This window comes from Sorex fumeus, unplaced genomic scaffold, assembly GCF_029834395.1.
Source record: "Sorex fumeus unplaced genomic scaffold, SorFum_2.1 ptg000003l, whole genome shotgun sequence".
Taxonomy (NCBI): Eukaryota; Metazoa; Chordata; class Mammalia; order Eulipotyphla; family Soricidae; genus Sorex; species Sorex fumeus.
Genome location: NW_026606060.1, coordinates 29,226,765 through 29,250,742, shown reverse-complemented (window position 1 = coordinate 29,250,742; position 23,978 = coordinate 29,226,765). Strand labels below are relative to the sequence as shown.

The 23,978-nt window shown below is 36.6% G+C and overlaps 1 protein-coding gene across 2 annotated transcripts in view; it reads right to left on the bottom strand.

Moving 5' to 3' along the window:
• Positions 1-647: 647 nt before the first annotated feature.
• Positions 648-23,978, bottom strand: part of METTL25 (methyltransferase like 25) — a 107,013-nt gene continuing 83,682 nt past the window's right edge. For both annotated transcript variants that reach the window (XM_056116371.1, XM_056116378.1), the window contains 4 exons: positions 23,756-23,849; positions 3,138-3,212; positions 2,498-2,569; positions 648-863 (listed from right to left, as the gene is read on the bottom strand). In XM_056116371.1, the coding sequence (XP_055972346.1) occupies positions 771-863; positions 2,498-2,569; positions 3,138-3,212; positions 23,756-23,849 (334 nt within the window). In that variant the 3' untranslated portion in view covers positions 648-770. The remainder of the gene's footprint in view (positions 864-2,497; positions 2,570-3,137; positions 3,213-23,755; positions 23,850-23,978) is intronic.

Below are 23,978 nucleotides of genomic sequence, written 5' to 3'. Positions count from 1 at the left end.
ATGGAGTATTGGGTAAAATGTAGTAACTGTTCAATTCTGTAATTAATACATAGTGGTTTATTATACTCCTATTGATTGAAATTTTTCATAATAAAAAAAGTTTTTTTTTTAAATGGCACATTTTCCCAACAATATATCACTATTCAGCTTGAGGCTACATCCTCAATTATTAGTATCACAATCCAAGACAAAAAATTTACACTTACCTGTGGTTAATTTCCAAAATTTAAGAAATTACATTTTTTACTTGGGGAAATTTTATACAGTCCTACTGAGAAGTAAACTTCTTCCCAGCTGTTCAGATCTTTGTGAAATCAGACACTTCAAGTTTTCTTCCATAAAAGGTCCCTGAATCACACTGGGCAGAGAGCTAGCTAGCTAGCTCAGTTACTTTACTGTAATTAGTGTTTTCCAGAGCACAAATAATTCCAATAAATATGAACCCTTCAATTTAGTAAGATAAACAGCCTGAAGAATATCCAAATATCTCACTAATAAGGGAATTTTACCTAAGGGCATATAGTATACATGATTATGATGACTTTTTGTTATACTAACTCAGTATATTGCTTTATCATATTACCACAGGTTCTTATTTTATTTATGTATGCTTGATAATTTAAAAAAATGGATCACAACGTTTTAAATTCTTTTTTATTTAAAATATATAGCAAAAATTTCAGTATCTACATAGAATGACATAAATGTTGAGAAAAGAATAGCAATATTTTCCCCAAACAGAGCCATCTAAAATCTTGCATCAAGCGAAATCAATGCTGCTTCTTCAGAGCAACAACTGCATAACATCTAGGAGATTTCACAGGATCAAACAACTTCACAAGTGCAGACCATGCAATATCTTCCTGTAAATTAACATGTAGTTTAAATGTACAGCCATTATTAAACACAAAAATTATAGATGACTAAACTAAACATTGTAATAAAAAACACTATTGAACTATAAGGTTATTCTTTGCTGTGATTGCTTTTAAGTTTTGTTTTGTTTCTTCCTGTTTTGGTGTGTGTGTGGGAGCACAGGTGGCAGTGCTTAGAGCCTGCTCCTGGCTCTGTGCTCAGGGATCATTCCTGAAGAGCTCTGGGAGACAGGATGGGATGCCAGGGGCTGAACTCGGTTCAGCTCTATGAAAGATAAGTGCCTTATACTATTTCTATACTATTTCTCCATTATACTATTTCTCCAGTCCCTCTTTGCTCTGATTGTTAAAAACAAAAGTGTTAATAACAAATGGGATGTACTAAAATAATTATATGATAAAATATTACTCAGCTTCTATGGTATAATAATGAAATGGAAAATTATAAAGAAATGAAAGAAATAAAAAAAATTTCATTTGCAATTTGATTTCAACTTCAATTAAAGCATAAATAATGCCTATACACATACATATGACACAGTGATAGAAAACTAGAAAACATACCAAAAATGCAAAAATTAATGTTGAAAGATATAATTATTGGTACTTTTATGTTTTATTATTGTTCATCTCAAATGTCTAACAAGTACTGATTACTTTATGATAATAATATTTTACTTAAATATTTAAAAATATATAATTTCTATCCCTATAAATTTTTTTACATACTACTATGCCTACATATGCTTTGTAGGTCAATGAAAATTGCTTTGAAAAGAGAAATGATGAGTAAAATATGCCTAATTTTGGCACTTATCAACTTGGGAATCAAAGCTTTCTGGTGATTTTGAGTTAATGGTAATTTAGGAAAGTATATCATTATCTAGAGATTCTAAGACTACTTTTCTCCAGAAACAAATGCAAATCAAGATAATAAGCAAACATTTATTAAATACATTTATTCCAATTAGACTATTGAGAAAAAGTAAAGCTCTCTATATGACAAAGTAAAACTGTTAAAATAAATGTTTATATATATATTAAAAATAAAGCTGTACCATGAATTAATGTAATTAGAAATTGGTATTTAATGTAAACAAAATATATTCTGATCACAGCTCTGAGAAGAATATTCAAAACATATTTTCCTTAAAATAACAGAAGTGCAACTTTTAAATTCCACGTAGAGAAAACAGACCGAGAACTGGAAATTTTCAGTGATTAGAAGTTTTTGTTCTAAAGTGCATATGTTCCAAACATCCAAAATCAAATTAAATGTAAATTCTTAAAAAATGAAAAGTGTATATGATAACCTATGTATTTGGTATTAATTTTAGCTATTTCATATATCATATGTGAAAGTTAGTTCTCTGACTACTGTATAATAATTACCACACAATTAGAGAACTTAAACTTTATTATAACGATTTTGCTGAAAACATCTGCTGCACATATGTTTATGTTTAAAAAGAGACAGAATGATTATTTAAATTTGGAAAACATAACAAACAAAATGATCATACTAGTTTTATGTCAAAGAAACTTAGGCTAGATATAATTGAATCCAAATTATGTGATTTAATAAAGATATTTGCTATGTGTTTGAGAATGACATAATTTACCTGCTCTTTCAGGTAGCAAAGTCGATCTAGAAGAATCAATGTTTCTATACAAGGAGCCAGAACAACCTTCAACTAAAAGAAAAAAATAAGAGTCTGAGAGTGATAGTACAAAGAAAAAGATAAGCTCAATTTTTTTTTCAAAAACCCAACCATTATGCTTAAGAAAATTTATCTACAGGCATCTATATTAGGGCAAATCTCAATAGTGATTGTACATCTTCAGAATAGGAATACTAAGAGATCAAAAGTATTTTAATAATAATAATTGGAAAAGAATGTTCCCTGGATACCTTTGAGAATCTAAGTAGAACCTAAAAGCAACTATACATATATACTAGAAAATTTTCAAAGGGGTGCCAAGAATAAGATTCATTAAAAAGAATATGTGTGAAATAAAAGTGCTGAGAAAAATCTCTGTTCATGAAATCTAAACTGTCATTCTGTGCATTTATAACACACTTTAAGAGAAATCTACCATGTGTTCTCTTTATTATACTACTGACATTAATATAGTTCAAATCACAAAATGATTCAAATGGTTTTTCTAACACATATCAGTTGGCCCCACTAAAAAATTCAATAGGATCCTAGTGAAATCTAGAAACAAATCCAATTTAATATCTTTAATTATGAAATTTACCATATTAAAAGCTTCTAGTTCATTCATCCGAGGTTTATATTTCTCATAGTAGTTCATTATGATTTTCTCTGGCAACTATAAGATAAAACAACACAAATAAATTTAATAATAGCTATTAACATTTTTTTCCTGATACAGTTAGTCATAAAGTAAAATGACCAAGATTTAAAACTAGCTTAGGTGTCTTAATAACTCTAAGAATACTTATGACGCTGACCAATATAATTCAATTAAAACATCATAACACAGAATCAATATTGTTTAATTTCAAAGAACCATGAAGTATTATTTTTTCACTTTTCTCCAAGCTTGAGGAACATCAAAAAGATCACACTGCTTTTTATAAACTTAAGATTTAAAATGATATTATCTAAAACTTTATATCCTAGAGAATACTTCAAAGGCAGGAAAAAAACACAATAGGGACATAAATTTACATTTAAAGTAATTTCCTTTAATATCCACTTAACAAGTATAACTTTCTGTTTACTACTTGGAAACACATGACACCAGAGTGTAAGGTACCTGTGGTGAAGAGTACACTTTCTAGGCTGCTCACATTTCTTGTCCCACCTGTTGAATTTGATGCTGACAGAGTCAACTGTATTTGTTTTGAATGTTATATTGAGACTTTTTTTTATATTGTAGTGAGACATAGCCATAAAAGTGGAATGTATTACAGTGGAAGTTCTTTCTATAAGTGACCTCCACCAAAGTGTGAATATCACCAGAAGAAATTGTTGTCAAACATTATGTGGTGAAAACAAATTAAAGATGGAATAAAAAATAAAAAATCTTGGCCGCGGAGCGAGCCCCACTGCCAGAGGACAGTGCGGACCCCAGCCCCCAGCCCCAGCATGCGTCCAGCTCCGGACCGGCGCACACAGCAGCCCACCCGCCCCCGAATCCAGGTGGGTTGGATGAGCCCAGCGGAGCCCCACCCCTGACCGCACACGCGCCGCCCTCCGAGCGAGCCCCGCAGGAGGACAGCGCGAATCCCAGGATCCTGGGAGGGATTGGCCTGGGACTGGCTAGGGGCGTGGCCTCAAAGAAAGGGGCGTGGCCTCCTAAAAGTGGGCGTGGCCTGCTTCCGGGCCAGCCGCTTACGCGGCCGCAGGTATATCACTCACTCCAAGCAATTTGGACCTTCATCCTTTCATCCCTTTCATCAACTTGTTACCTAATACCAACCAAAATTTCTCACCTCTTCTACTACAATTCAACAAAATCCCACTCGCCTACTCCATTTCCAACAAAAGTTCTGTTGGAAAATAGCTATACAAGCTCAGTAGTAAATAGCAACACCTCCAAAAGTTTCACTCAATGTCAGTTATAAAACAAAGAATAACGCCTGATTCAGAAGAAGGTTAGACTCAGAAAGGTAGAAGAGGCGCATCTAGCAGCAACAAAGCTGAACGGCTCCTGGCAGTCTCTCCTCACTCAACCAGAACAGTAGCAGCGAGTGTGAAGGACCAAACCACACTGGTCACAATGGTAAAGCAACGCAAAAGCCCACCAAACTTGATTATTCACGAGGCTAGCCCAGAAGACACCAACAGTACTATAGCGTTAGACAACCTCTCTGACAAGGAATTCAGAATGGAGCTATTCAGGATGCTTAGGGAACTAAAAGAAACAATGGAAACCAATGCCAATAAAAGACAAGAGGATTTGAAGGCAGAAATGAGGAAAATGCAATTGGAAATGTCGGACCTGAAAAACCTGGTAGCCGAATTGAAAACCACAGTGGAAGGCCTCAGCAGCAGAGTAACAGCGGCTGAGAACAGAATCAGTGAGCTCGAAGATCAAGTTCAGAGTCTTGTCAGAAAAGAGCAGAAAATGGAAAAGAGACTCACAGTTCAAGAACAGATGGCAAGAGAAGATCGTGATGAAGCCAAGAGGGGTAACATAAGAATTATTGGAGTCCCAGAGGGACAGGAAGAAAACCTTGATGAAGAAGAAACTGTCAAAGAAATCATTGCTACAACGTTTCCAGAGCTGAAGAAAACTTGTGACCACATCCAGGAGGCCCGAAGGGTACCGGCTAGAAGAAATCCGAATAAAAATAACCCAAGACACATCTTGATCAAAATGACCAAAACCTTAGACAGAGACAAAATTCTGAAAGCAGCAAGATCGAAGAAAGAAATCTCTTACAAAGGAGCATCCTTAAAATTCACAGCTGATTTTTCTGATGAAACCCTCAAGGCCCAAAAACAGTGGTGGGACATAGTGAAAAAACTCAATGAAATAAATGCTTCTCCAAAAATACTTTACCCAGCGAGACTCTCATTCATAATAGAAGGAACAACACACCGTTTCACAGACAAACAACAGCTCAGGAACTTCATAGACTCAAAACCATGGTTACAAGTACAACTAAATGGGCTACTTTAAGGCAAGACAGGCCTCTCAAATACACCAAATTTCAACGAAACAATGGGACAAAATCCCATAACAATAATCTCTCTCAATGTCAATGGGCTAAACGCACCAATTAAAAGACATAGAGTGGCAGGATGGATTAGAAAATTGAACCCAACATTCTGCTGCCTGCAAGAAACACATCTCAATAGTCAAAGCAAACACAGACTCAGAGTCAAAGGCTGGAAAACAATCCTACAGGCAAACAGCTCCCAGAAAAAAGCTGGGGTAGCTATCCTAATATCAGACCACATCGATTTCAGAGTGAAGAAGGTCATAAGAGACAGTGAAGGCCATTTACTATTGACCAAAGGATCTGTACAACAGGAAGAACTTACAATAATAAATGTATATGCACCTAATGAGAGACCAGCAAAGTACTTAAAACAATTACTCATATATTTGGAAAAAGACATCAATAGCAACACAATACTAGTGGGAGACTTAAACACCGCTTTGTCACCTCTTGATAGATCAACCAGACTCAAGCTTAGCAAGGACATACTTCATCTGAGGGAAACAATGGAAGAAAGGGACTTAGTAGATATATACAGGACACTTCATCCACAAAATGCTGAATACACATTCTTCTCAAGCGTACATGGAACGTTCTCCAAGATAGACCACATGCTGAGCCACAAAACATGCCTCCATAAAATTAAGAAGATAGAGATTGTATCAACAATCTTCTCAGACCATAATGCGCTGAAATTAGAAGTAAATCACACACAAAAACAGAAAACTAAATTAAACACATGGAAATTAAACAGTGCGCTATTAAACAACGAGTGGCTTAGACAGGAAATTAAAGAGGAAATCAAAAGATTCCTAGAAACAAATGAAAATGAGGACACGAGTTACCAAAACTTATGGGACACAGCAAAAGAGGTCTTAAGAGGAAATTTTATAGCCCTACAAGCATTCCTCAGAAAGGAGGAGCGAGCCCACATAAATAAACTAACCTCACAGCTTAAGAACTTGGAGAAGGAACAACAAAAGGAGCACAACCCTTACAGGAGGAAGGAAATAATAAAACTCAGAGCAGAGATTAACGAGATGGAAACCCAGAAAACAATCCGAAAAATCAATGAAACCAAGAGCTGGTTCTTTGAGAAAATTAACAAAATCGATAAGCCCCTAGCAAAACTCACAAAGAAAGGGAGAGAGAAAACCCTAATAAACCAAATCAGAAATGAAAAGGGGGTCATTACAACAGAAACTACAGAAATTCAAAGGATCCTCAGGGAGTACTTTGAAAAGCTTTATGCCACGGAACATCAAAACCTCGAGGAAATGGATAAATTCCTAGACTCCTACAGACTCCCAAGGCTGAACCAAGAAGACCTGGAATACCTGAACAGACCTATCACCATCAAGGAAATTGAAATGGTAATAAAAAGTCTCCCCAAGCACAAAAGCCCTGGCCCGGATGGATTCACCAGTGAATTCTTCCAAATCTTTAAAGAAGACTTACTCCCAATCCTCTTTAAGCTTTTCCATGAAATTGAAATATCAAATCCACTTCCGAACAGTTTCTATGAAGCAAATATCACACTGATACCAAAAGCAGACAGAGATAAAACAAAGAAAGAGAACTACAGGCCGATATCCCTGATGAACACAGATGCAAAGATCCTCAACAAACTACTAGCAAATAGAATCCAGCTACTCATCAAAAAGATCATACACCATGACCAAGTAGGATTCATCCCAGGGATGCAAGGATGGTTTAACATTCGGAAATCAATCAACATAATCCATCATATCAACAAAAGAAAAGACAAAAAGCATATGATCATATCAATAGATGCAGAGAAAGCATTTGACAAGATCCAGCACCCCTTTATGATGAAAACCCTAGCCAAAATGGGTATAGAGGGGACTTTCCTCAGCATAGTTAAAGCCATCTACCACAAGCCTACAGCAAGCATCATCCTCAATGGGGAAAAACTGAGAGCCTTCCCTCTAAGATCAGGGACGAGACAAGGATGCCCACTCTCTCCACTGCTGTTCAATATAGTACTGGAAGTACTTGCAATAGCAATTAGGCAAGAAAAAGATATTAAGGGCATTCAGGTAGGAAAGGAAGAAATCAAGCTCTCACTATTCGCAGATGATATGATACTATACTTAGAGAACCCAATAAACTCCACCAAAAAACTCCTAGAAACAATAGACTTGTATAGTAAAGTTGCAGGCTATAAAATCAATACCAAAAAGTCCATGGCTTTCCTATACACAAACAGTGAGAGAGAGGAAAGCTATATGAAAAAATCAATCCCGTTCACAATTGTGCCCCAGAAAATCAAGTACCTAGGAATCAGCTTAACTAAGGAAGTAAAGGATCTGTACAAAGAAAACTACAAAACGCTACTTCAGGAAATAAAAGAGGACATGAGGAAATGGAAAGACATCCCCTGCTCATGGGTCGGGAGACTTAACATTGTCAAAATGGCAATACTACCAAAAGCACTGTACAAATTCAATGCAATTCCTATAAGGATACCCACGACATTCTTCAAATAAATGGAGCAAACACTCCTGAAATTTATATGGAACAATAAACCCCCTCGAATAGCTAAAGCAATTATTGGGAAAAAGAAAATGGGAGGAATCAACCTCCCTAACTTCAAACTTTACTACAAAGCGGTAATAATCAAAACAGCATGGTACTGGAACAAAGGCAGAACTGCAGACCAATGGAACAGAGTTGAATACACTGATATCTCCCCTCAATCATATGATCATCTAATCTTTGATAAAGGTGCAAGAAATGTGAAGTGGAGTAAGGAAAGCCTCTTTAACAAATTGTGCTGGCATCACTGGACGGCTACATGCAAAAAAATGGGCTCAGAACTCTGCCTAACACCATGTACAAAGGTAAGATCAAAATGGATTAAAGACCTCAACATCAGACCAGAAACCATAAGGTACATTGAAGACAAAGTTGGCAAAACCCTCCATGACATTGAGGCTAATGGTATGTTCAAAGACGACACGCCACTGGCTGAGCAAGTGAAAACAGAGATAGATAAATGGGACTATCTTAAACTAAGAAGCTTCTGTACCTCCAAAGAAACAGTGACCAAAATACAAAGACAGTCTACATAATGGGAAAGGATATTCGCCGAATACACATCTGACAAGGGGTTGATATCAAGGATATACAAAATACTGGTTGAACTCCAGAAGAAGAAAACATCCAACCCCATCAAAAAATGGGGCAATGAAATGAACAGAAACTTTCTCAAAGAAGAAATCCGAATGGCAAAAAAGCACATGAGAAAATGCTCTACATCATTAATCATCAGGGAGATGCAGATCAAAACCACAATGAGATACCATCTCACACCTCAGAGACTGGCCCACATTCAAAAGAACAAAAGCAACCGTTGCTGGCGCGGATGTGGTGAGAAAGGGACACTCCTTCACTGTTGGTGGGAATGCCGACTGGTTCAGTATGGATGTTCCTCAAAAAATTAGAAATTGAGCTCCCATTTGACCCAGAGATACCACTCCTGGGAATATATCCCAGAGAGGCAAAAAATGTGTAGCCGAAGTGATATCTGCACTTGTTTGTTCATTGCAGCACTCTTTACAGTAGCCAGAAACTGTAAGAGACCTGAGTGCCCAAGAACAGATGACTGGTTAAAGAAACTTTGGTACATCTACAAAACGGAGTACTATGTAGCTCTTAGAAAAGATGAAGTCATGAACTTTACATACAAGTGGTACAATATGGAAAGTATCATGCTAAGCGAAATGAGTCAGAAAGAGAGGGATAGACATAGAAAGATTGCATTCATCTGGGGGATATAAAGTAACAAAATATGAGATTAATACCCAAGAATAGCTGAGATCAACACCAGGAGAATTACTCCATAGCTTAGAGGCCAGCTGGGTATTCTAGGGGAAAGGACAATTCAGATAGAAAGGGTAATACCAAGTGGAGGGTGTTTGGAGGATCCTCCCAGGAGGGGAGATGCAGGTTCAAAGTAGACTGGACTGAACATGTTCACCACTCAATGCCTCTTTTGCTGATCACAACGCCCAAAAGAAGAGAGAGAACAAAAGGGAATGCCCTGCCACAGTGGCAGGGGGGGATGGGGGAATGGGGGGAGGGATATTATCCTGGTGGTGGAAAATGGGCACTGGTGGAGGGATGGGTATTTGATCGTGGTATGACCGAGATCCAAGCACAAAAATTTGTAAATCTACAACTGTACCTCATGGTGTTTCACTAATAAAAAAAAATAAATAAAAAATAAAAAAATTTAAAAAAAAATAAAAAATTTTAAGGGATCTGTACGCAGATTTATAAGAAAATGTCTACATTTATTATTTTTTCAGTTACTCTTTTATTATTGCACTTTAAAAAAAAGTGTGAGGTTTTGTCTTATCTAGTTTATAGTGTAGCATTTCAGAAAGAATCTTTTCCCTTAAAGAAGAGCCCATGTAGAAATGATATAAATTTTTTTTGGGGGGGTCAAATAACTGACATAAAGGTCTATAGATTTATCTTAGACATTTTTTAAAGTAAATTTATATTTTAGATTTTTGTGAAAATTTAAAGACAGTATAAGATTCAAAATCATTTGATAATAAAAACACTTAACAAAGTGGTCCAACATAGTAAGGGCCAGTGGGCTGTAAAGATAACTCAATACTCAGAGGAGCATATTTTGCAGCGCAGACTTAATTCACAGTACTACATGGTCCCCTGAAGACCACCAGGAGAAACTTCAGAGCACCATGCTGAGAGTAGCCCCTGAATACCACTGGAGAGAGCCTCAAAGCCAAAAACAAACAAATAAACAGAAATAACCAACCCTAAGCTCCTTAACCCCATTCAAAAATACTAATAATGGCTGTGTATTAATATCATACAATTAACATCTTATTTAGTAGCAAAGACAGTAAGTACAAAGAGTGTTCATATCTGATAGTTTTTCCTATATTAATATTTAATGATAATATTGTTACTTATCGAAATTAGTGAACGAATAATGATATACTATTATTAGCTAATGTTCATATTTTACTCTGACTTCCTTAGTTTTAACCAGATACCCTCTTCCAGTTCCAAGATTTGATTCAGGGTAAGTCTTTTTTTTTTTTGTGAGTAGTGTTGTTTGTTAGCTTCTCAGACTCACCTTATTTTTAACTAGACTTCTGTGGAGATAAGTTAGATATTTTGTAGAGTATTTTTTACAGTATAGCACAGCGGTAGGGCGTTTGCCTTGCATGCAGCCAACATAACCGACCCGAGTTCAATTCCTCCGCCCCTCTCGGAGAGCCCGGCAAGCTACCAAGAGTATCTTGCCCGCACGGCAGAGCCTGACAGGCTCCCCGTGACGTATTCAATATGCCAGACACAGTAACAACAAAGTCTCCAATGGAGACGTTACTGGGTCCGCTCGAGCAAATCGATGAACAACGGGAGGGCCTTTACCTTTACCTTTTTTTACATATTTCCCTCATATTTAGATTGGATATATGAGTCTTGGATAGGAATGACATGTTCCTCATATCTTATCAAGGGGACAAGTTATTAATATGGTAGTCTCATTGACTGTCGTTTTCTGGCTGAAAGTTATATAACAGAATAAGCCTCAGGATGCCTCACAGTAAATTTCCTCTCTGCCTCTTTCCGTACTGTAGACTCTGGAAGAAAGTACCTAAGCACCATCCACATATAACAAATGGGAAGCTGTGCCCTGTGTTCTCAAGAACAAATGATTTCGAAATTGTTTCCATGGAAAATAAGAATTGTCTCTAATTTTCTATTATATTTGTACTTTCGTGGGGGTGGGGTATTTGTGGGGCATGGGGTACACCTTAGGGGTCCCTTCTGGCTCTGTGCTCAGGGGACTACATGTGGTGCTGGAATGCAACCTGGTTCTGCTGAGTGCAAAGCAAGTGCCTTACCCACTCACTGCACTGTCTCTCCAGCCCTACAATTGTACTTTTATTCATATAGGAACCTAAACTAGCAAAGATGGACCACATTGTAACTTACACAACTGTTTAGTCAATCTCCTCTCAATGTTAGATGATCAGAAGATGGATTAGCAATGGAATTAGTTGACATTGTATGGTTAAACTGAGGGTGCAGATTTGATTAGGTTAGAATTGGCTAAAAGAACTAGAAACGGAGGTAAGTTCTATGAGCTGGTTGTGCCTAAAGAACAGGGAACAACGAATTCAGGGTTTTGAGGCTGAAGTGATCCTGAAGTTTTGTGTCAACAGAGGAAGTTATTCACATGATTATTCAAAAGATAAAAGTATATTGTGAGTTTTCTGAAGTATGGTGCAAAGGTAACTTCATAAATATTTTTCTTCTAGATATTTAGTAATCAGGTGTAAAACTAATTGGCACATCTACACAATGGAGTACTATGTAGCTGTTAGAAAAGATGAAGTCATAAAATTTACATACAAGTGGTACTACATGGAAAGTATCATGTTAAGCTAAATGAGTCAGAAAGAAAGGGATAGACACAGAAAGATTGCATTCATCTGGGGAACATAAACTAACAAAATAGGAGACTAACATCCAAGAATAGTAGAGATTAGTACTAGGAGGTTTGCTCCATGGCTTGGAGGCCAGCCATACATGCTAGGGGAAAAGGGAGCTCAGAGAGAGAAGGGAGCACCAAATAAAGGGTGTTGGGAGGATCCTCCCAGGATGAGAGAAGCATGCTGAAAGTAGACTATAGACCAAACATGATTGCCACTCAATGTCTCTTTTGCAAACCACAACACCCAAAAGAAGAGAGAAAACAAAAGGGAATGCCCTGCCACAGAGGCAGGGTGGGATGGGTGGTGGGAGGGATACGGGGACCCATGGTGGTAGAAAATCGGCACTGGTGGAGAGATGGGTATTTGATCATTGTATAATTGAAATCCAAGCATAAAAATTTGTAAGTCTACAACTGTACCTCATGGTGTTTCACTAATAAAAATTTTAAAAAAAAACAACTAATCTTCTTAAGCTAAAGCTTGAAATTAAGGTTTAAGTATGATAACCATACAACATTTTCCTTAAAAGAAAGGAATATAATATATAAGTTCTCCCCATATTTTTTAATATTTACCTTTAGAAATGGAAATACAAATTAAGTTGGTACTACTTGAAGAGCATAATAAACAGAGAAAAAATTGTCAGTTCATATAAACCCTTAATATTGATAAGTAACAATCATGTATTTCATTATAATTATTTTCAGAGTTTGTATACTTCAATTCTAATAATCCAAAATAATGTGACACTGAAACTAGTGGCTAGGCTTAGACATATATTACATGAGTTTATTCTATTGCTTAATGGAAACATGATTTTATCTCCTGTGCATATTTAAAATGTTATGATTTAGGATAAATAGTGAAGCAGTTTGTAACTGAAAAGATTGAGATTTCTTTTAAAACACAATATTGGAAAAGGATTAAAGGGGAAAGCAATATGTATTGCTCAGAAAGTAACAATTCACTCTGGTTGTTTTGAACCCTGATACCATTAACAAAATATGTCATAAGGAGATTACATTGTACTTCTCTTTTAAGAGTTCTTATGGAACTTGGAAATCTCAATCTTTATATATGTATTTCTAGAATACCCTTCTCCCAAATCCTGAGTTTTTATTTCTTGCAATCATATGGCCACTTTTCTTCTATATAAAAAAAAGGTATTTAATTGTAGTATTTAAATGTATCCCAACAGGGAGGAATACCAGTAGCTATAGTGGCTATAAACAGGGGAGTATAGATTTTTAATGATGTGATTTAACATAGATAGTGCATGAATACCTAGAATCATGTGGACAGTATGTCCATTAAAAGTTAAAAGCAGAGTTAGATTTTAGCCATCAGGGAAAATCAAGAAAATGTGGAACATTCAAGCAATTCTATAGGAAACTCAAAGGTAGTTGTAGATTCAAAATCCAACAAGGCAGGGTGGACATAAGCAAGAGTAAGGGTTCTACTGAGAATCCCAAACACATGATAGACTATAAGTAGATGAGAAAGCATTAAAACTGAATCAAAGGGACAACTAGACACTTAACGCCTGAAGATGACTCTGTGATGGAAGATAAACTGCTGCAGGTACCAGCAGAAGTAGTCAGCAAAGCACAAGAAAGTATGAGAGTCAAGATAAAAAACTACTATAGTCAGAAATGAAGAAAATGGTAGGTGATATAAAAAGTCAATAGAAGCTCTGAACAATAAAATAACAGAAAATGAGCAAAAGATGAAGGAGCTCCAAGACGAGAAGGAGCAAACTGCGAGGAAACAGCAGAAGGTTGAAAAAAGCCTTAAAAGAAATGTGCTGAAATTTTAGGGTAAACTTTCAATTAAATTGTTTCGAATTCATGAAATTTTTATATAGGTGGATCAACATGAAAAGTATCATGTTAAGTGAAATGAGTCAGAAAGAGAGGGACAGACATAGAAAGATTGCACTCATTTGTGGAATATAAAGTAACAGAATGGGAGACTAACACCCAAGAATCGTAGAGATTCTTGTACCAGGAAGTACCAGGAGTACCAGGAAGATTACTCCACAGCTTAGAAGCCGGCCTCACATGATAGGGGAAAAGGCAGCTCAGATAGAGAAAGACCACCAAGTAAAGGATGCTAGGAGGGCCTGCTCGGGATGGGAGATACGGGCTGAAAGTAGACTATAGACCAAACATGATGGCCACTTAATACCTCTATTGCAGACCACAATACCCAAGAAGAGAGAGAGAGAGAGAGAGCAAAAGGGAATGCCCTGCCACAGAAGCGGGATAGGGTAGAGGGGACGGGGTGGGGGTGGGGGTGGGGGTGGTGGTGGGGATACTGGGTTCATTGGTGGTGGGAGATGGGTACTGGTGGAGGGATGGGTACTCGGTCATTGTATGACTGAAACGCAGGCATAAAAGTCTGTAAGTCTGAATGTAACTGTACCTCACGGTGATTCACTAATAAAATTTTTTTTAAAAATTGTTTTGAATATTTTCTTTTGTAAATCTCCTTTCTAGTAGTACTAAAGTATTCAGAGAACTATGACATGAGTTCAAGAGGAACAATATAAAAATCATCAGAGTTCCTGAAGAACACAAAGGCCAATATGATGAAGAAACAACAGTTAAATCATTGATAAGAACTTCGCAGAGTTGAGGATTACAGACACTGAGATCTAAGAGTACTGAAGGATCCCAATGAAAAATAGATTCAATTAAGAAAACTCCAAGACACATTATACTCAAAATGACAAAGTCCAAAGATACAGAATTCTGAATGCAGCCAGAAGAATACAGCAGGAAAGCAGTATTAAAAGCTCAAGGAAATGAACACCTCACCAAGAATACTCTATCCAGCAAGATAATTATTCATATGTGAGGGAACTTAAAAACAGTTTTAAGGGCAGGCAACAGCTTAGGGATTTCACAGCCTTTGAAACCATTTTGCAAGAAGCATTAAAAGAGCTCCTTTAAAGAACAGGAGAAACTTCCCATCATATGGCACTGAGTACATATGCCTCTCATGAATGGTGTGTGTGGTTGTCCTCTACCAGATTAAAGAAGATTAAAAGCATATAGTAATTCATCATCACTGACACTTATTGATTCATTTCTTTGGATAACTCTATTTGCCATTCCTTTAAGTTCTAGAGTTCTGCCACATACAGTACTAAAGTATTCAGCTAGACACAAATATAAAGAAAAATGATATTCAACCAAGGAAATTAGCTTTTAAGGTCCTAGTAAAAAAAAGATAAGAAGTAATCAGTTCTTGAAATGGGGGATAAATTATTGCTTAGTTCCCAGAACAGTTAACTTTCCTAAATCACCTTCCTAAGATATTATTTCTCCAAGCACTGCTGAAATTTTAGGATAAACTTCCAATTAAGTTGTTTTGAATATTTTCTCGAAAAAGAAACTAGTCTCCAAAATAAAACTGGAACACTTATACCCAAGAACCTGGAACAGGAAGTTATTATATAAGAAGTTTCTGTTCATGGTATTGGCAACTGACAATTTATAAACACTTTCTTTGAGGGTGGGGGCATAAGCATGCACTGGGCCACATGCGGTTGGGCCTAAAAAACCATTGACAGATAGGGCTCAATCCATGTGCAAGTCAAGCACCCTTACCTGTTGTACTTCCTCGCCAGCCCCAGGTAAACACATTTTAAAAAGCTGATCTAGTATGGCATTGAAAAGGAAACTACTTTCTATATGTGTCGATTGTTTTAGGTTCATAGTCTATTATAATAATTGTTCTATTTTTATGGGTTATGGCTTAATTATTGTAATTTCAGTATTTAAAATACTCTTGGCACATGGGAGATTCTTCAAAAAAGGATTGACTGATAAACACATTATTATGGTTTCAAAAATTTTGTATTTGTTGGTCCATTACAATAAAATATCTAAGGATTAAAAGAAAATTATTCATTATCTGCTTCTACCAAGGTTCTAACTTAGTTGTTAACTTTGCCCATTCAATTGTATAGCTGCTACTTTCTATCAAATTATTAACTTTTTAAATTTGTAAAATATTTTTATAATTTTTTTCTTATTTTTTGAGCCATAGCTGGTAGTGCTCAGCACTTATTATTGACTCTGTTCTCAGAGATCACTCCTGGCGGGGCTTTGGGGACCATATGGGTTGCAGAGGATTGCAGCCTGGCTAGCTGTGTGGAAGGCAAGTGTCCTACCTGCTGTATTATCACTCTGGAACCATCATCAGTTTTATTATATTTAGGTGAATTTTTCAACAATAGCACAGCGGTAGGGCGTTGGCCTTGTGTGCAGCCAGCCCAGCTAAGCCGGGTTCGATTCCTCTGCCCCTCTCGGAGAGCCTGACAAGCTACCGAGAGTATTCAATATGCCAAACACAGTAACAAGAAGTCTCACAATGGAGACGTTACTGGGCCCGCTCGAGCAAATTGACGAACAACGGGAGGACAGTGTTTGTTTGTTTTGTGTTTGTTGACCTTAACTTCATTTATTGCATGTAAGCAAATTTATTATTGTGTATAAGACAAATAATACCACAATATCTAGAATGGAGGTTGTTCTCATTTCACTCTGCTTAAGGACAAATATTTCAGTTCATTCATTATCTAACAAATCATACCAGTCGTAATATTTTGAAAATTCAATGCATATGTGCAGTTGCGAGTGTTCATATTATCGTGCATTTGTCTGCCCACAGTATGTGCATGATGGAGACAACAAAACAAACAAAACACAACAAAACATGAATTAACTTAAAAAAGTAAACTTTTCTGGAACATAAAAGAAACAGGAAGCCTGAACAATAATTCTATATATTTTCCGAAATTTGGTGCCAAAAACATTCCAAAGTTAGGGATGATAGATAATCTGAGGATACCTAATCATTTTTAGATTTAAAGACAACCACTGCGTTTTTGATATTGAGATAATTTAAAAGTTCTATAAAGATGTTTTACAAAGAAGCAATCCAACTTTACAAGAATCATACTACTGTAACATTTCATTTTAAGAAATATATTATAAACTTCATACTTGCTAGTAAAAAGCAGATAATAATTCTGTCACGATATACTATTCTCAATTGTCTTAGGGTTAGGCTTTACTGTGGAATCTGAAAAGTTTCTTAAACAAACCTGTATTATATGCAGGGATGAAACAGTGTTAACCTCAAAAAGTTAGAGCTAGGCAAAATAAAAGATCAACAAATGTATTATTTTGAACTAAAATGTCTTCAGAACATAAAAAAAAAAAAAGCAAAACTTCTCCACCTCCCCGTTTCATGTTTCTGGGTGCAATGTGTAAAATGACATAAAAACAACAAAACAACAGACACCTGAGTCATATTAAGGGAATGCTAGGTTATGGAAATTCTCACAAAAAGCCAGTTAAAAACCAAGGAACAGGCCTCAAAAAGTGAGAAAACACTGGTATATTATTGTGAGCATGCATACTCAGCAGAGTTCACACACTTAAAAGAACTGGGTTCAGAATAAGACAAGAGCTCTGTTTTATAGAATATCTGATGGGGTTGGGGTATGAGGAGGCAGCTGGCAGGAGAGTAAGAAACAGAAATTCCAAATCATGTTATTTTGCGAAGCAGGGTTTTGTCCACCTCAAGGACATCAGCACATTTGGGATATGTTTCCAGGTTACCAAAGTTACAAAGCGAGACCATGACCGTCTCAAGGACATCCTGAAGGCACTCCATGTTTATGCTGTTTTCCAGACCCAGATGCCCCTTGGCAGATCCTGCTCTCTGGTGTAAGCCTGCTTGAAACTTGCCTGTTTGAAACATGGGTAAGGGCTCTTTTTCCTCATCAAAATGATTGCTCAAACAACTACTAGGAATACAAATGTTCAAAGACAATGGACCTTCACTGAGGTTGATTTTGTCCCTAGAAAATCTTGGTAATACCTGTGGAATTTTTAATGTAAATTTTAAAATATATTGATATTTAAAATATATTGATTTTAAATTTACATGGGGTAATAACCCTTTCTCCCTGCCCCCCCGAATACCTAAAAAAAAATCCTAGAAAAGAAGATGGGAGGCTTTACTTTCCCCAACTTCAAACTGTACAATAAGGCTACAGTAATTGAAAGAATATGTTACTGGAATGAAGGCAGACTCTTAGATCAAGGGAATATAATTGAGAATCTAGAGATGGATTCTGAGGTGTATGGACTAGTGATCTTTGATAAAGGAGCAAAAAAAAATGGAGCAAGGAAAGCATTTTAAACAAATGGTGCTTGGAAAACACATCAGTAGCATTAAAAAAAAAATTCAGATGCCTAATACCATGAATAAAAGTCAAGCCAAGATGGATAAAAGACCTTGATATTAGACCTGAATCTATAAATTATATTTAAAAAATGGGCAGAACACTTCATGACACTGAATCTAGAGACATCTTCAACGATCTGATGCACTGGCGTGGATGTGGGGCGAAAAAGACCCTCATTCACTGCTGGTGAGATTGTTGACTGGTCCAGAAGTTTTGGAAAACAACATGGACAGTCCTCAAAAAACTATGAATTAAGGTCCCATTATGATCCAGCAATGACATATTTGGGCATCTACCCAAAACAGCAATTCAGGAAAAACATTTGTGCTTCTATGTTCACTACAGCATTGTTCACAACAGTCAAAATCTAGAAACAAACATCTGTCCAAGAACAGATGACCAGAAAAAGAAAACATATTAGATATATACAATGGAATATTTAGCTATAAAAAAAGATAAAACCATGCAATGTTCTGCTGCAAGGATGGATATGGAGAGTATCATGTTGAGTGAAGTTAGTCAGAGGAAAAAGAGTTCTCTCTTTCACATGTGAGATATAAAGAAACATAGTAGGGCTATGAATGCACAAAGGTTATAGCAAACAAGGACTAGTCTTCAGTAGGAAGCATGCTGAGGTGGGGGTTGGCGGGGACACTGGGACAATGGTTGTGGGAAGCAGACACTCTGGCAGAGGGTGTGGTGCTGGAATGATCTATACAAGAAACCACACCATTAACAGAGCTGTAAATCATGGTGCTTAAAATAAAATTTTAAAATTAAAAAAAAATCTATTGAACTTTTTTTAAAAAACAAAGAATGTCTGCATTCTGGTGGAGGGTGTGGTGCTGAAGTGATTTATATAAGAAACACTGCCATTAACAATACTGTAAATCATGGTGCTTAAAATAAAATAAAATTTGAAACTTAAAAATAATCTATTGGACTTAAAAAAAAGTGCTGAGTTTCAGATAATGTCCAATGTTGTATTTCACCACTGACTGTCCTATGGATTAATCTTTCATGTTCTGGAGAAGGCACTTATACATTCTACACTTTCAGTTCATGCCTTCATTGGAATGGTGAGAATGATCTGTCCACTTCCACATAATTAATATGATTTCTTGTCACTAACAAGTTACCCAAAGATCAATTAAGATTTTCTTGGGATTTCACTTGCTTAAACAATTTTCAACATAAAGCTTTATACTTTCAAGAGATTAGGAACCCATAAGCAAGCTTTCTGTTCTTTCAATAATATGCAAAAGTATTTAAATAAGTGATTGCAAATTAAGTCAAAAATCTTGAAAGTATTTTTAGTATTTTATATTTTTACATTTAAATAACTTAAGGATCCAGAGAGATAGACAGAGGTTAAGGCACTTGTCTTGTATCCCACTGACTTCACAGCACATATAGCAACCCCTCCACCCACCCCCCCTCCCCGCAACACTGACAGAAAAGATCCTTGAGCTCAGAGTCAAAGTAAGCCCTAAGCATGGTTGAGAGCAGATCCAAAACAAAACAAAAAGAGGCTGAATCCCAAGTACTGAGATCAGTAGCTAGATAACATGGGCAAATGTCATTTGCAAAAGAAATTACACACAAATACTTTCTTAGGTGCTTGTGGTTAGAACTTTCATTTCAGCAATTATAGTCAAGATGTGGAAAAGAAATGGTAAAATTCTGACTTTCTACCAGATCACAGGCATAGCATCCAATTTCCAGACACTCTGGTTTGATAAATAAAACTCTCCCAATTATTGCTAATAATAATAATAAAAAGAAACCCACCAAATCATATATATTTATTTCCTTTCACTACCACATCCATTAAAAGCACCTTATTATATTGTTCTATGTCCCCATTCCTAAAGTTTTTCAGCTTGAGAGTCTTCTTTATCTTTCTAACCTATTTTATCAATTTATTTGTTTATAATGAGCTTACATAATAGTATGACAAAATTATTCATCACTTATATTTTTATTAGTTAATACAGTGAATTGGTTAAGATTGTATTAATGCTGATACATATCTATACTTCTCTTTTCTTTTTATTTAAAATTTTACTTTTTAGTTTAGTGATAATCAATACTAGAGGGTTCAATGTTATTTGAATCAAGTTCCAGCTCTATTACTTACTAGCTCTTTGACTTTAGGAAAGCAACTTGTTAATTTTTCTGAATTTTATTTTCTAGATAATAAAACTGGAAATAATGAAATTATCAATGGTATTTGTGTGTATAAAAACTATGAGATAGTACTATGATATCCTTCCTAGAGTAACCATCACATATGGTTTAAGTATAGCCTTATTAATAATCTAACATGTAATATTAAGGAACATTTGCTACAGTTCTCACTGAAGATATTACTAAGAGAGGCCAGCGCACTAATACAGCAGGAAGGGCTTTTGCCTTGCATACAGTCACCCAGGTTTGATCCCCAGCATCCCATATGGTCCCCTGAGCATCACCAGGAATGATTTCTGAGCTTGGAGTCAGAAGGAACCCCTGAGCATGTTAGGGTGTGGTCCAAAAACAAAAAAGATATTGCTGTGAATATAAAGCCCTTTGAAAGGGTAAGTAAAATTCATTTTGGATTTTCACTGTTTGATTTTTGGCAAAGGATTTTCAGCTCTTCATTTGTGAAAAATAATGCTTAAGTTTGTATTCCTGATAGTAAAGTGACATAAAATTGAGACATACAATAAAGAGACATTCTATTTGAGACTCATTAGAAGGAGGATGAGTTTGATATATTAATAGGTTAACTCCTATTTTTTTTTGGCTTTTGGACCACACCTGGAAGTGCTGAAGGTTTACAAATTCCTAGCTCCATGCTCAGGAATCAGTCATGTTTATGCTCAGGGACAGTCATATATAGTCTTAGGGATAAAACCCAAGCTATCTCTGGCGAGGCAGGTATTGTATACATCCTATCTCTACTATCTCTCTGGCCCCAATAACTCTCTACTGACTTATTTATACTAACCTGGAAGAATCTTCATTTTGATGACTAAATAAAAATACAGAAGTCAAAGCAATGGTGCTATTATGAATAGTAGCACTGCAGCACTGTCCTCCTGTTGTTCATCAATTTGCTCAACTGGGCACCACCAATGTCTCCATTGTGAGACTTGTTGTTATTGTTTTTGGCATATCGATTATGCCACAGGTAGCTTGGCAGGCTCTGCTGTGTGGGTGGGATACTCTCGGTAGCTTGAGAGGGACAGAGGAATCGAACCCGTGTCAGCTGCGTGCAAGGCAAACGCCCTACCCGCTGTGCTACTGCTCCAGCTCCTTGCATGCAGCCGACCTGGGTTTGATTCCTCTGTCCCTCTCAGAGAGCCCGGCAAGCTACCAAGAGTAGAGGACAGTGCTACAATGCTATTATGATTAGTATATATACAAAACACAATAAAAACTAGCCCTATTTACTTACCATTTATTGTGTTCAATATTTTACTTGTATTGCCTCACTGAATCTTTCTTATATTTCCTATCAATTAGGGAACAACTTTCTTTGAGGAGGCAGGATCTGGGTGACACCTGACTGTGCTCAGAGTATATCAGAGATCACTCTTGGCTTCACTCAGGGGATCATATGTGGTGTCAGGGATTTGAACTAGACTGGCTGCATGCAAGGCATGCACCTTACCTCTGAACTATCCTTCTGGCCGAAGAACGTCTTTTTAATTATACTCAATTTTTTTTGTTTGTTCAGGGGCCGTACCTGGCATTGCTCAGTACTTACTACTGGCTCTGTGCTCAGGGATTATTCCTCGTGGTGCAGAGTGCTATATTCGGTTCCAGAGATCAAACCAGGGTCAGCAATCAATAAAGCAAAGCACTCTACCTTCGGTACTATCTCTCTACTATGGGACACTGTGAGGGTGTAGGAAGTGATTTGTGACAGCCCAGTTACTTTATTATTTATTATTTTTATTTATTTATTGACTCACCATGAGAACAGTTACAAAGCTTTCAGGTTTAAGTCTCGGTCATACAATGATCAAATACCCATCCCTTCACCAATACACATTTTCTACTACCAAGAACCACAATATATCTCCTGTCCCCCCCCCCCCCCCCCCCCGCCTGTGAGGAGATTTCCACTCAACGCTCTACTTTGATTACGTTCATTATTTTGACAAAAGATGCACAATTATTATTGGAATTTCCCCCCAACAATCAGATCCACTGAAAAGGCATTGTTAAATAATTTGTTTTCTATTGCTGGTCATGAAGAGCATATGATATATTGTGGCTGTGCGACTTTGGATTTCTGATATTTTACTAATTAAGTCTGGAGGGATTTCTGCCAAAAGACGCTGGGTTCTGAATTTGGTCCATGTGCCTCTGGGGCCATGGCCAAGCCAGAGCGCCGCTAGTGGAGGGCAACTCATGGTCTTGGTGGGGCAGGAAGGATGGGCTGGTTCCACCCCCCATCCCATGAGGCCCAGTTGCCCCGTCACTACTGGCTCATATCTGGCTGTCCAATAGGCTCTGAGGTGGCGGCCACCATGCTGCTGTGAGGGAGAAAGTCAGAAGGGACAAACATCCTTTCCCACCGGTGGGGCACAGTGCTGTAGCTTAATGCATAGTTCAGTCACATTTCTGCCAAAAGCCGCAGCCCAGTTACTTTAAATAACAAGTAAATGGGAAGAAGTAAATGGAAAATTAGTACAATGATAATAATAGCCTTAACCATTGATACAATTCAACTACATGTTCTATTTTTCTCTTTCAAGAAATTCATTCCATGACTTTAACCATCTATTTTTACTTCAATTCATAATCAACTCAAATCACTAGGGCAATTTCAAGCTAAACTTAATATTTTAATAATTTGTTTGACTCATGTTGAGAGTTTTTTTTAATCAGTGTTAAAATATTTATTACTGCTTGTCAACCAGCTTATGTTTTTTGTCTTTAACAGTATGTGCTCGATTATTAGCTTGGACCTCCTACAATGTTATTACCACTTTCCAAAATTCTACTGTTCAGCATAAGGAGCTTTTTCATTTTAATTATACAATTTTTAAATAAGTACAGTTTAAAATTAAAACCATTGTCTCTCACTTGAGAAAATTGCTTTATTATCTGTGACCTATCTTATTAACTCTATTTTGATTTGAATATTAAATTGGCTTACTGTTTTTCCCCTGAGGAAATCTAAAAGGGAAATACTTTTGGAGGTATATGACAGCAACCTCTACATAGTGATAGTTAGGTCATAGGAAGGTGAAGGGAACAAAGGGATTGAAGACTTGCCTTTAATATAATTTAGATGTTTTTTTCTCAAGTAAAAGAAAGCTAGAAGGCAAATAATTTTGTGTTATCTAAGTCATCACCTCATAGAAATTCTGTTTCTAACAAAAATAATAGATGGTTATGCACTGACCTTGGATTCATCTAATCCAAGCTTCTTTAAAGACTTTCTGACATAATCCGGAAAAGAAGAGGACTTGGAATAAATTTTACCAACATGCCGATCACTGCAAAACAAAATTTAAACACCTTTTAGGTTTCCTAATTTACAGACGAAGAATAATTAAATATTTTAAAATAATTTCTGTGCACAAACATTCTGTTCACAAACATTAGATGGGTTATAATGCAGTAAA